The sequence below is a fragment of the Capricornis sumatraensis genome, chromosome 10, assembly GCF_032405125.1.
Source record: "Capricornis sumatraensis isolate serow.1 chromosome 10, serow.2, whole genome shotgun sequence".
In the NCBI taxonomy this organism is placed as follows: Eukaryota; Metazoa; Chordata; class Mammalia; order Artiodactyla; family Bovidae; genus Capricornis; species Capricornis sumatraensis.
The window spans coordinates 88,839,295-88,852,059 of record NC_091078.1 but is presented as its reverse complement, the minus strand read 5'-3'; the positions used below and the strand labels follow the sequence as shown (position 1 = coordinate 88,852,059).

Genomic DNA, 12,765 nt, shown 5'->3' with positions numbered 1-12,765 from the left:
AGACAGGGCAGCTGTACAGGGCCCCATACTCAGGAGGGTTCTGTGTGCTTGTTTTAATGCTCTGCTGTTGCTGTCTTGATATTCTTGATATTTCTGGACAAAGAATCCTGCATTTTCACTTGTTACTGGGTCCTGTGAATTATTCGGACAGTCATGTGTAAACGTTCGTCATACAGTTCATCATGTGGAAAATCCCTGGGTGCCTTAACTTTGAATGAGGATCACTTACATTCAGTGTGTCTTACCAGCCAGTTCATGGTACTCTTTACTCTGTCATTTTATGTAATCAAGTCTTGCTGTGACTGAATGTGTAACCATGAAATTACCTTTGATTTCTGTGGGTTTGGGTGTGGGGTTTTTTTTTCCCCCTTTGTAAGAGGACGTAACAGTAAACAGTTTGATTAAAAACAAGAAATCCCCACCCTTTCAGTTTTGAATGGCATGCCATTTACTCCTCCAGAGCGTGTGAGTTTATTTTTCATGTGGTTGCAGTTGAGTTTCATTCAGTGGGTTCTGACGTGTGTTTAACCAACATTCAGGTGGCTTGCGGTCAGTGGGAGGGAAGGACAGGGCGTGGGGAGCTGCAAGATGAAGAAAGCTCAGTTACTCCCCGTCCGGTGCTCACAGCCCTGGGGGTTGGAGGAGGCTGAGGGTAGAATGGTGTGACCACACATAGGCTGGTGGTAGTGAAGTGCACCATCTGTTTGTAATAGATGTGGCAATTGAATGATGACCCAGGGTTTATCCTGCAGGAGGTTAGGGTAAAGGGCCTTCCCATCAAAGGGGATACAGAACAGGTGGAGATGTCCAGGGGGTTCAAAGCAAGGTGTGCTTCAGGAATGGGGAGTCTTTGAGCCTGGATTGTGGAGGGTGGTGGGTGATGGTGACGGGGTGGAAAAGCAGGTAGAGGTTATGTGGGTCTCTCAAGGTGCTGAATGTTTAAAGAGTTTGACTCTGGGCAGCAGAGACTATTGGTGAGTTGGGAAGCATATAGGTAGGTACCTTACCAGAAGGATGGTTCTGGGTTCCGTGAACAATGGTGGAGTTTCATGGCTGTTGAGGAATCAGAGGGGAGAAGGGGCCCCATATTTGGGGGGACAGTGTAGAAAAGGATTTGCCAAGAGGTAGGGAGGGAATTGTGGGAACTGTACCAGGGCTTTGAAGGAGAGTCCTAGAAGGTTCTGACATTTTCACTTTGAGGTCCTGGCAGAATGGGAGATTGCAACAGAGGTTGTTTGGTGGGAAAAGGGTGTAGGAAATGGAGAGACAGACAGATAGTTATCTTGGAGATAATGTTTGAATTTTGGTGGGTGTAATTGGAGGTTGGAAAGAGGAAAGAGTCATGGGGAAGCCAAAGGGAGTGCGAAGTAGAAACAGTTTCAGTGAGAGTTCCAGGAGGGGCTGGCCAGTGGCAGAGCATGTCTCGTTAAGCTGGGAAATGACTAGAAAGGGGTCCCTGCCTTTGTCTAGTCACCTGGCAACACTTTGCCCAACTGTTAGCGACCTTCTTTTATGAATGACTAACTTGTCAGAGAAACAGAGATGAACGTGATTGGTAACACCCAGTATTGGTGAGATGTGAGGGAAAACGGCCTCTGAAACCTGTAGATGGGTGTGTAAACAGAAACAACTTTTTTTTTTTTTAATTTATTTGTCTGTACCAAGTCTTAGTTCTGTCATGTGGTATCTTTTTAGTTGAGGCATGCGGAATCTAATTCCCTGTCCAGGGATCAAACCTGGGCCCCTGTATTGAGAGAATGGAGTCTTAGCCACTGGGTGAACCAGAAAAGTACCAGAGTATCTTTTTATAGGGAAAAGATACCTGTGACATTGTGATTAGTGAAAAGAAAGATTTCAAGACTGATCATGTAGTATAATATAAATTCAGGACAGCAAATATACATATGTGTATACACAATCTGTTAGGTGGCATACTGCCTAGTTAACAGGAATGCAGCCACCTCTTTTTATTGTCTATATTTCTGAAATGATTTCTTGAAATTAAAAAAAAAAGACTTTTTATAATGGAAAATTTCAAATGCATGTAGAAATAGAAACAATGGGGGGCTTCCCTAGTGGTCCAGTGGTTAAGAATCCACATTTCCAGTACAGAACGTGAACGTGAAGTCAGGCTCCTCTGTCCATGGGATTTTCCAGGCAATAGTACTGGAGTGGATTGCCATTTCCTTCTCCAAGGGACCTTCCCAACCCAGGGATCGAACCCGGGTCTAGTGTGGGTTTAATCCATGGGCAGGAGATCCCATCATCTGTTCGTCAAAAAAAAACCCAAAACAGCGATCAAAAATAGAGAAGACAGAATAATGTGTTCTCGTGTCCTCATGATCCGCTGATGGGGTTAACAACGTTTTGGAATCTTATCATCTCTGCACCTCAAGTATTTTGAAACTGATGCCAGCATGACATCCTTTCACTCTTAAATAGCTCAGTGTGGGTCTCTAACAGTTGAGGGTTTCATTTACTTTCTTACAGACTGGTTCACACCTGTGTGGCTAGAGGCTTGACCCTGCCTGTGTTTCCTTGCCCAGACAGCAAAGCCATCGTGGATGGGAACCTGAAGCTCATCTTGGGGCTGGTGTGGACGCTCATCCTCCACTACTCCATCTCCATGCCCGTGTGGGAGGATGAAGGAGATGATGATGCCAAGAAGCAGACACCAAAGCAGAGGCTGCTCGGATGGATTCAGAACAAGATCCCCTACTTGCCCATCACCAACTTCAACCAGAACTGGCAAGACGGCAAAGCCCTGGGAGCTTTGGTAGACAGCTGTGCTCCAGGTACGTGCCCACGGCTGCCTGAGCCATCTCTTCCAGAGTGGGGGTGTCGTTGACCCCTGAATCTCTTGGTTTTCAATGGGAAAGCTAGGTTTGCTGTGACTGCTGTATTTGTCCTGGTTTTTAGCTGATTGCAAGGTATCTAAAGGAACTAAAAATGGCTTCATTTGCTTTCTGATGAAAAGTCTTACAAGACTTTCCATAGACTTGTTTGAGCATGGAGTTATTTACCCAAATTCTGAATGAAGGCCTTCATGCTCTAAGCAGACCTTGAGTTTAGCTTCCAGACCCCAAGTCCTGCTTCTTCCCCCTCTTCCCACAGTGGGTGCCTGGTTTCCCGTTGGCTTCAACATGTGCCCTATTAGGTGGTTTGGCATGAAAATCTAAAAACATTTATTGAGTGGAAAGTACCCGTTTTTATCAACCACTGGGTTGACTATATATGGCTTTCTCCACCCTTCTCTTTCTGCATTGCTGTGAAATAGTTCTTGGTCAGGATCCAGTTGGAGCCTTTTCCACCCTTGATGGGTTCCTCTTTTCTGAGTGGTTGAATGTACACCAAGGTAGTAATTACCCTCACTGGAGGGTTTAGATTGATGGGTAGAGTTTGCTGTTACATTCAATAGAAAAAACAGAGCCTGTGTTTATGTGCACCTCCAAAATTGTTTTTAATAAAAAAACTACTCTAACAATCATATTTTCCACTTACTGATCGCTTTGTATATGCTGGGCACATTAGTATTAAGTAAGCTAGTGGTTCTCAATGTATGCAACTAGCTGGTGTCAACTGGAGAGAGGGAAGGAGGATGGTCCCAGTCCCCAGTCTTCCTTGAGAGCCTGTAAACTGTGCCATCCAGAAGCAACTAGAAGCTCAGCATTAGTTCATTTCCCAGTGCCCTCTTCCTTGCTCTCATGCAAAGACACATTTTAGGATGCCTCTTTATAGTTTAAACCTGGGGATTTTTAGTCCAGTCCTGTACTTCTTGTGCATACAAAAGATTTTGAGATGATTCTAGATTTAGATCTTTGAGCAAGTGAATGTTTTAAATATACAGGATGCTAGTCCAGTCTTTGTAGATATGTCAAGGCTTGGAATTGTGACATTGTAACTTATAATAAGAAATATATCTTTGGTCTTTGTCACCTTTCCTGGCACAGAGCTCTTAAAACCTTGAAATTTACCAAGTGGTGTCTTTCAACCATGCCTAAGTTTATTAATGAGGTAACTTTTGGAATGCCTGTAAGGATGGGGCCTGGATGTTGGGAGAATCAACCAGTGATTAGAGGATTGGAACCTTTGCCCCTCTCTCCTGACTTCCAGGAAGGGAAGAGGAGATAGAGGCTGAGTTAGTAACTAATGTGAGGTGATGTGATCAGTGCATAAAATGAAGCTGCCATAAAAATCCGTAAACTACCGGGTTTGGGAAGCTTCTAGTTGGTGAACGTGTGATCCTGGGAGGGTGGCATGCCTGAAAAGACATGGAAGTTCCTTGCCCCTTCTCCCACCTGCGCTATGCATCTCTTCCATTTTATAAGGTCCTTTACAATAAACCAGTAACCCAGTAAGTAAACTGTTTTCCTGAGTTCTATGAGCCACTCTAGGAAATGATCCAACCTGAGGACGGGGTGGTAGGAACCTCTGATTTGTAGCTGGTTCGTCAGAAGCCCAGCTCTGAATGAGTTAGGGGTCAGGGAATCTGTGGGACTGAGCCCTTAACTTGTGGCTTTGATGCTATTTGAGTGTGATGTGTCAAAAAAGTCTCACTTCCTAAAAGACACCAGGCCCAGATGGTTTTATAGGCTTTGTTTGTTTATTTAGACCACCCCATCAATGAATGGATACTCTCTATCTGAATGCAAGAAGAACAACCTGAAGAAGTCTCAGCTCAGGCAGAGTGATTTCTACCCTGGCATAGTCATATCCATGATACATTTGGCCCAGAATGCATACAGTTCACTAAGACTTTTGGATGAAACTGTTTTCTCAAAAGACTGAGTGAGTTTAGTTTAGGCACCGAGTTGCTTTCGCCTCTTCAGTCAGTTAACACCAACAGCATCTTTTGTGTGCTGTTAACAGGTCTGTGCCCAGACTGGGAATCCTGGGATCCACGAAAGCCTGTGGATAATGCCCGAGAAGCCATGCAGCAGGCAGACGACTGGCTAGGCGTCCCACAGGTACGTGTACAAGCATGCATGTCCCACCGAGCTGTTTCCTCTGATGCCCTGTGGATGCCTGTGGTCTTGCACGCAGTCTGACCTCCTCAGTGGTCAGCTTTCAAGGAGCATTGCCTGGGGCCCTCTTCCATCTTTCTCAGTTTATCCACTTTAATAGATGCTCATTGACTTAGATACTTGTCTGTCTGTCTGCTTAGTCGTGTCCGATTCTTGGCGACTCCAGGGACTGTGGCTGACCAGGCTCCTCTGTCCATGGAATTTTCCAGGCAAGAGTACTGGAGTGGTTTGTCATTTCCTACTCCAGCCAGTCTTCCCAACCCAGGGATCAAACCCACATCCCTTGCATCTCCTTCACTGGCAGGCAGATTCTTTATCACTGCACCGCCTACATACTTGTAGATTCCCTAAAAATCTTTACTGTTAAATGTGACAGATTTTCTCGTATATTTCTTTTCCAAAGATCACGGAGGCCATGTTTGGAAGCCAGACTGCAAATCTTGACCTTAACCATAAGAAACTGCCAATATTTGACCATTTTTTAGCTATGAAACATTTGTAAATCCAGTATCTTTAAGAGAGTCACTTAGAACTTTTAAAGAAATGTAAATCAAGATAATCTGCTATCAATGGAAATCGTGGGAGAATTTGTATTGCCCATAATCCTAACACAGGAATATAACAAGGGAACTTAGAAATTGAATATGTCCTGGACACCATCTGCTGTAGCCACGTTGCTTAGTTGAGGTCCAATCTTCTAAGCCCTCTAAGGAGTTTAAATAGCATCTCCTGACATCATGACTCCCATGTTCAAAGACTCGGTCAAGAAAAGTTATGGGTAGCCAGTGCCAGGCAATGGATGACCTCATTACAGACTCCGTTAAGGTCTTAAGTTGGTATTCAGAGCTGAGGTCAGTGTATTTCTATCAGGATCCCTTGGAAGGTAGAAAATCTTGCCTGCATTTCTTTGGTTTGGTTTTGGCATCATGTCTCTGCTCCAAGGCCCATTCCTTGGCTCTTTCACCTTTAAGAAGCGGTATGATTTGTTTTTCATCTCCCTTTAAACCTGAAATCCGTCTCCTTTTGGCGTTCATGTGATGTTGGCAGTGTGTAAAATTGTTGAAGGAGCTGCTGAGAAGAAATGCCAAAGCAATGCATGTCCTGTATTTTGCGGAATGTATTGGAGGCAAGTGTACAAACCCAAATAGCTATCTTGTTGCAGCAGGCTAATTATCAGAATATTTCCTGTTTGGGTTTTTTTTTTTTTTTTTTTTTCTTGTTTCTTTTACCATGGAGTGAGGGAAGCTGGGCACATAATGTTCATCTGAATTTGGTTGATCTGGTGCATGAGAGACTTCTGTTACTCCAAAGAGGTATGGCTTATTGCGTGCAGGAGAACATTTTTTTGCTATTTAGGGCTTGATCAAGTGGTGAAACTGGGGCTGTGACACCTTCAGGGAGTCCACCTGTTTAGCAAGGGTCGAATCTTGCTCCTAAGCTGAATGTCAGGAGAAATTTTCCCCTTTCCTGCTTCGAAAATGGCTTTAAACATATTGAGAGCTGTCTTAGCTCAGGCTGTTATAATAATACCACTGACCAGGTGGCTTAAACAACAGACATTTATTTACTTCTCAGTTCTAAAGGTTGGGAAGTCCAAGATAAAGGTGTGCCAAGAAACTAGGTTCTTGGTGAAGGCTCTTTTCCTGGGTTGCACACAGCTGCCAGCTGACTTCTGGCTGTGCCCTCAGGTGGTGGTGAGAAACTGAGCTGAGGCCTTTCTTCCTCTTCTTGTAAGGGCATCAGTCCCATCGTGGGGGTTCCACCCTCATGGTCTTGTCCAGACCTACTTACCTCCCAGAGGCCCCGCCCCCTAATACCATCACATCCGGGGTTAGGGGAGAACACAAGCATTCAGTCTGTTTCTTAGACCACATATCTAATGTCATTGCATTATCTCATTTTGGTTTTATTAATTTTTTTATTTTTAGTAGAAGCTGAGTAAATAGAAATGTAGATACTAGATGAAAGAGCAAATATTTTGGCAATATGCTTCCCATGTGTTCTTGTTTCTTCTTCTTCCTTACTTGATAGAGATTAGTCTTTCTGGAAAGGAGAGTGGGTAGCCTTTTTTGTGGGGAGGTTTGAACCTCTGGGAATTACATACAGAATTGTCTGGAGAAGGTCCTTAGCTTCCAAAGGTAATGGTGACACTTCTAAAAGGTTTTTTTGTTTTTTTTTTTTAAAACAAAAACAAAAACTAATTTTGGCATGCCAGTTTGATGCAGTTTCACTTTATTGAGAAGCTGACTCAATTTCTTTATACTTGTAGTTGTTGGTTTAAGAGATGTTTGCAAAAACTTTAGTAGTTGCAAAGTGCTATGTTCTGGGTGTTCATCTACCCTGTCATTATTCTAGGTCATCACTCCTGAAGAAATTATTCACCCGGATGTGGATGAGCACTCAGTGATGACTTACCTGTCCCAGTTCCCCAAAGCCAAGCTCAAGCCTGGAGCTCCCCTTAAACCCAAACTCAACCCCAAGAAAGCCAGGGCCTATGGTAGAGGTAAGCGCTGGTCATGTTGGATTTGAGGCTTGTCCTCTGGTCTTGATTTATTCATTTTTATTTATGTGTTTAATTTAAATTTTTTTATTTTTAATTGGAGGATAATTGCGTTACGATATGGTGTTGGTCTCTGCCATATAGCAACATGAATCAGCCACTGTGGTCTTGATTATTCAGGATCGAGAATGTGTAAGCTTAATATTTAAAGATGTCCCAGGCCTTCTTTGTCAGATAGCTTTTTAAAAATTTCCTTCTTTACCTAAAGGTCCTTGTGTTTATTTCTATCCTTTTCTGTCTTGTGAATCTAGGCTTCCAAGAATAGTGCTACTTTAATGTAATGGAGATGGATGAGTTTGTACTTTGTGATTTGGATGCAGTAATCCTGAGATAAAGAAAGGACTATTCTTTCCATTTTTCAGATGAGCAATCAGAGGCCCAATCCACAAAGGAAAGGGGATGCTGGAGTGGAGGGAGAAGGTGAATGGGGAGGTCCCCCAGATTGCCATGGTGGGGTGCAGCAGGAGCCTGGCTCTTCTGACTGCCGATTCATTTCTCCTCTTGGTTATGTGAAAGCTGTGCAGGTTTCCAGATGCAGTGGGAGCTATTGTTAACCCCTGGCAGATACTTCCTTGCTAAGACATCCTGTTTATAATCTCCCAGCCAGCTGCCAGGAGTGTTCTGCTCAAAACGTTCGAGTAGGTCAGAGGCATTCTGAGGAATTTGGTTTTCTGGTTGGCACCTGACTTCAAGCCTGTTAGCTTTATATACAGAGAACAGTTGCATTTCAGCCCAGTGTGGTTTCTGGTAAAAATTAGTACAACAGGATACAATTTATTCTCTTTTCTGTGGTGAGGGGGAAGCGCACATTCTATTTTCATAATTGCAATTAGGATCACACACACACAAAATATTTCCCATGTTTTCCCAGATTTCCTATAATCTGCCTACTGCTCTTAACATTCTAATGTGTTCTCTTGCTCTGTGTGTGTGCATGTGTGTGATTATTGAACTATTCAAAAATATATTGCAGGCATGGTAACATTTTGCTCCTCAGAACATCAGCAAACCTTTCCTAAGAATAGGAGGACATCCTCTATGCAACCACAGTATTCATTATCACACATAAGAAAATAGGACAATAATTTCATAACAGCTCATATACAGTTTATAATTAAATTTCTCTTATCCTACAGTTGTCTGTTTTACAGTTTTCTTGTTTTACAAACCAAGATCTGATTAAGACTCACTTTCTACATTTGCTTGTTACTTTATCTGAAACTCTTAATCTAGAATACTTTTCCCAAACTTTCTTTTCTTCTTCTTTTTTTTAATGGCATTGACTTTCTAAAGATGTAGAGCACTTGTCTATCCACTCATTCCCTTTAAAGTTAGCAGGGCCCTACTTGGCATCAGCTTGGTCTTGAAATGACACACGACCAGGGCAGCGTGCTGAGTGTGCACTGTTCTCAGCCCCGTTCTCGTCTTTTGCAGCATGATTAAGAGGACAGAGAGTTCTGGAACAGACCTACTTGCCATTTGAAGTCCTTCTGGCAATGAAGTGGGCTCTATGCCATCATTTGTGTTATATCGAGACAGGGAACTTTGTTCAAAGCCGTACCCACAGTGCAGTCGAGTGAAGGTTGGCACGTCCATGCATGCTTTAAAAGTGCTTTCTCTCTAAGCCCTAGTCAAAGACGCTGGCAGGAATAAGGAATCTGATTTGAAAGGTTATGCTTCCCTTAAAGGCAGAAAAGTTGCAAACAGCCAAATCTCTTTGTCAACAAAATTGGTCAAATGGATTGAATCTAATCAAGGCATAAAGTGCTTGTTTGCAATAAGCTTATCGCTGGTATCCAGTTTCCCTGTTGTTAATGTGAAACGGTTTCCTTTCACAGTGCTGTTTTCTAGAAAATGACCTCTTGCTGCGGCTAAGGAATGTGGCTAGTCGTTGCCATTTCCTTCATTTGACTCTGTAAGTTTTATATACTTAGGGAGGAAACACACACACACATATATGTATCTTTTGTATTTTTGTGCCATGGTAAAATGCCTATAACATAACATTCACTAATTTAACTCCTTTTAGGTGCACCTAAGACATTGAGTATATTCATATATTCATTGTGTTGTGAAACCATCACCTCTCTTCATCTCTAGAACTTTCTGCATCTTCCTGAATTGAAACTCTGTACCCACCAAATGCAACTGTCCATCCTCACCTCCCCCGGCCCTGGCAAGTGCCATTCTACTTTCTGTTTCTATGATGTTGTTGTTCAGTCGCTACGTTGTGTCCAACTCTTTGCAACCCCGTGGACTGCAGCACAGCAGGCTTCCCTGTCCTTCACCATCTCCCCGAGTTTGATCAGACTCATGTCCAGTGAGTTGGTGATGCCATCCAATCATCTCAGTCGTCCCCTTCTCCTGGCCTCAGTCTGTTTCTATGGATTTGCCTCTTCTAGGTACCTTGTAAGTGGACTCATATAGTATTGATATTTGTCCTTTTGTGTTTGGTTTACTGTATGTAGCATAGGGTTTACAAGATTCATTCATGTTGTTGCATGTATAAAAATTTCATTCCTTTTTCAAGCTGAGTAATATTTTGTTGTCTGCATATTCCACATTTTGTTTTTCCATTTTTCTGTCAGTGGACATTCAGGGTATTTTAATACCGTTTAGCTATTGTGAATAATGCTGCTGTGAGCATATGCATACAAGTATCTGAGTCCCTGCTTTCAATTTTAGGGGGATATATGTAGAAGTGGAATTGCTGGATCATATGGTAATTCTATGTTTAATTTTTTTTTTTAAGTAGAAAGACAGAATGGTCATTTTAGGGAACAGGGCCACATGTGAGGCCACATGGGCAGCACCTTAGGTATTACCTTGTCCTTGATGAGACAAAGGGGAGGGGCAATTTGTTCTCTCCTGTGTGGCCATGTTGCTTTGTTTCTGCTGACAGAACCAAGACATAGAGAGTGTTTCATCTTGTAGTTTTTAAAGCATTGGTGTTGACCAAGTTGCAGTTACCAGCTGGTCAGCATTTGCAGATCCATTCACTGAGACCCATTCAACTGGAAGGAGGGAAGGCTGGTGTGATGTGAACCTACAGCCACAACCAGGCCTTTGTGATGGGCTCCCTGGCAGGGGTCAGCATGCTGAAAGCCTGTATCCATGGGCAAGCAGAAACCTTTAATGAAACCTGTGTTCTGTATGGAGCATCCACTGCATAGGAAGCCCTCAGCACGTTTAGTTCTGAGTAATCCTAGGGAACAGTGGTTTCTCTGCACGGGAAGCATTATCTCCCAAATAGGTGTGGTTCTGCTTCCTAACCAACCATGGTTAGCCAGAGAAGAGGAGCCCAGTCTCTGGCTTTGGATAGGCTGACTCTGCAGGCTGTTGGAGTTAGATGGAGTGGATATTTATAAATGTTTTAAGTGCATGATCAAATCTTTGTTAAATGACATAATTTTTATATAAATTTTAAGCAAAAGAAAAAGTTAGAAAACAACAATTGAAAGTCACATTTTGTAGCTGCTAGCCCCATTTTTTTCCTTCAGAGTTGGGGGTATTTCTTTCCAGCCATTTTTTCTATGCTGAAATGAGTTCAAACTGTATATTTTCTTCAATTTGCATTTTTTTACCTAACAGGGTGTGTTATGTAACTATCTATTACCAGTTTTTCTTAAATTATTTATTGGAAAGCTAATATAAATCCAGATATAGTAACAAATGACCTAATGTCTTCAACCCAGACCAATGGGAAAGAAAAGAAGAGATGAAGAGAAATCTAGGGAGTAAATGAGGTTTAAGAGATTTAGCAACCAGTTGTAACATGTGAAAATTATTTGGTCCTATTTAAACTGTTAAAAAAATTCATTAGACTTTTTTTAAGATTCAAAATATTTTATTTATTTATTTTTGTGACACTTCCAAGATAATTTAGGACTTTAAACACTGAACATTTGATGTTATTAAGGAATTCCATTTGATGTTATTAAGGGATTATTTTTATTTTTTGATGTGGGCATTCTAAAAATATCTTCTAAAGATATGTAGTGAATGTTTATGGATGAAAACTAATAGGACTAGGATTTGTATCCAAATAATACAAGAGGAGAAAAGAGGTGAGAACGAAGCGGTGAAACAAGACAGGCTGTGAGCTGAGAGTAGATGAAGCTAAGTGATAGGTACGTGGGATTCATCTTAATATCTCTCCATGTCTATATCGGTTGAGGATTCTCCATAATAATAAAAACTTTTAAAAAAGTAATACTTCTGGGAAGATGGAATAGAAGTACTTTTTCTAATGCTGCCCACTAAGTGCAACTAAAACCCCTGGGAATTTTCTACAGGGTAAATGTAAGGAGTCTCAGAAAGAGATTAAGGCAAAGCAGCTAGAGATCCTGGGTCTGAAGATTGGCACTGTAGTGAATTCCTTGAATGGCTGAAAAATTCCTAAATTTGGCAAAAAAAAAAAAGCAGAACATAAACCTACAGCTTCAAGAAACAGAGAAACCCAAGCAATTGTGCTCCTTAACATTTAGCCAGAGGAATAAAAGCTTAACATTTGCACACAGTCCTGTGTATGAATGTTTAATAGCAGCTTTGTCAGTAATAGACAACTGGAAACAACCCAGATGTCCTTTGCTGGGTGAATGGTTAAACAAACAATGGTGCGTCCATATCATGGAATATTACTCAATGATAAAAAGAACAGGCTTTTGATACAGGCAGCATCCTGGATGAAACGGCAGAGAATGATGCTTGTGGAAAAAGCTAATCCCCAAAGGTTAGATAATGTGTGATTCCATTATATGACATTTTACAAATGATAAAATTAGAGATGAAGAACAGATTAGTACTGTGAAGGGTTACAAAAGGGATGGCTATGAAAGATTGCTAGGAGAGTTCCCTGTGGGGTAGAAATGTTCTGTATCTTGATTGTGCCGTGACTTGTGATATTGTACTAGAGTTTTGTAGGATGTATCCATTTGGGGAACTAGGTAAAGGGTATTATTAATTCTTACACTTGTATGCTACTCTATCTCAAATTAATTTGCTCAATCATTCAATTTACAAGTTTAATTAAAAATAAGTGCAATATTTAAAACATTTTAAGTAATACAAAAACGATCTTTAGGGAATTCTCTGGTGGTCCAGTGGTTAGGGCTTGGAGCTTTCACTGTGATGATCTGGGTTCAGTCCCTGCTCAGGGAGCTAAGATCCTGCAAGCTACAT

General features: G+C 41.8%; 1 protein-coding gene across 6 annotated transcripts in view; it reads left to right on the top strand.

Moving 5' to 3' along the window:
• The window catches only part of FLNB (filamin B), a 139,105-nt gene that overhangs the window by 56,526 nt on the left and 69,814 nt on the right, over positions 1-12,765 (top strand). For all 6 annotated transcript variants that reach the window (XM_068982281.1, XM_068982280.1, XM_068982279.1 and 3 more), the window contains exons 2-4: positions 2,547-2,795; positions 4,870-4,967; positions 7,380-7,527. In XM_068982281.1, the coding sequence (XP_068838382.1) occupies positions 2,547-2,795; positions 4,870-4,967; positions 7,380-7,527 (495 nt within the window). The remainder of the gene's footprint in view (positions 1-2,546; positions 2,796-4,869; positions 4,968-7,379; positions 7,528-12,765) is intronic.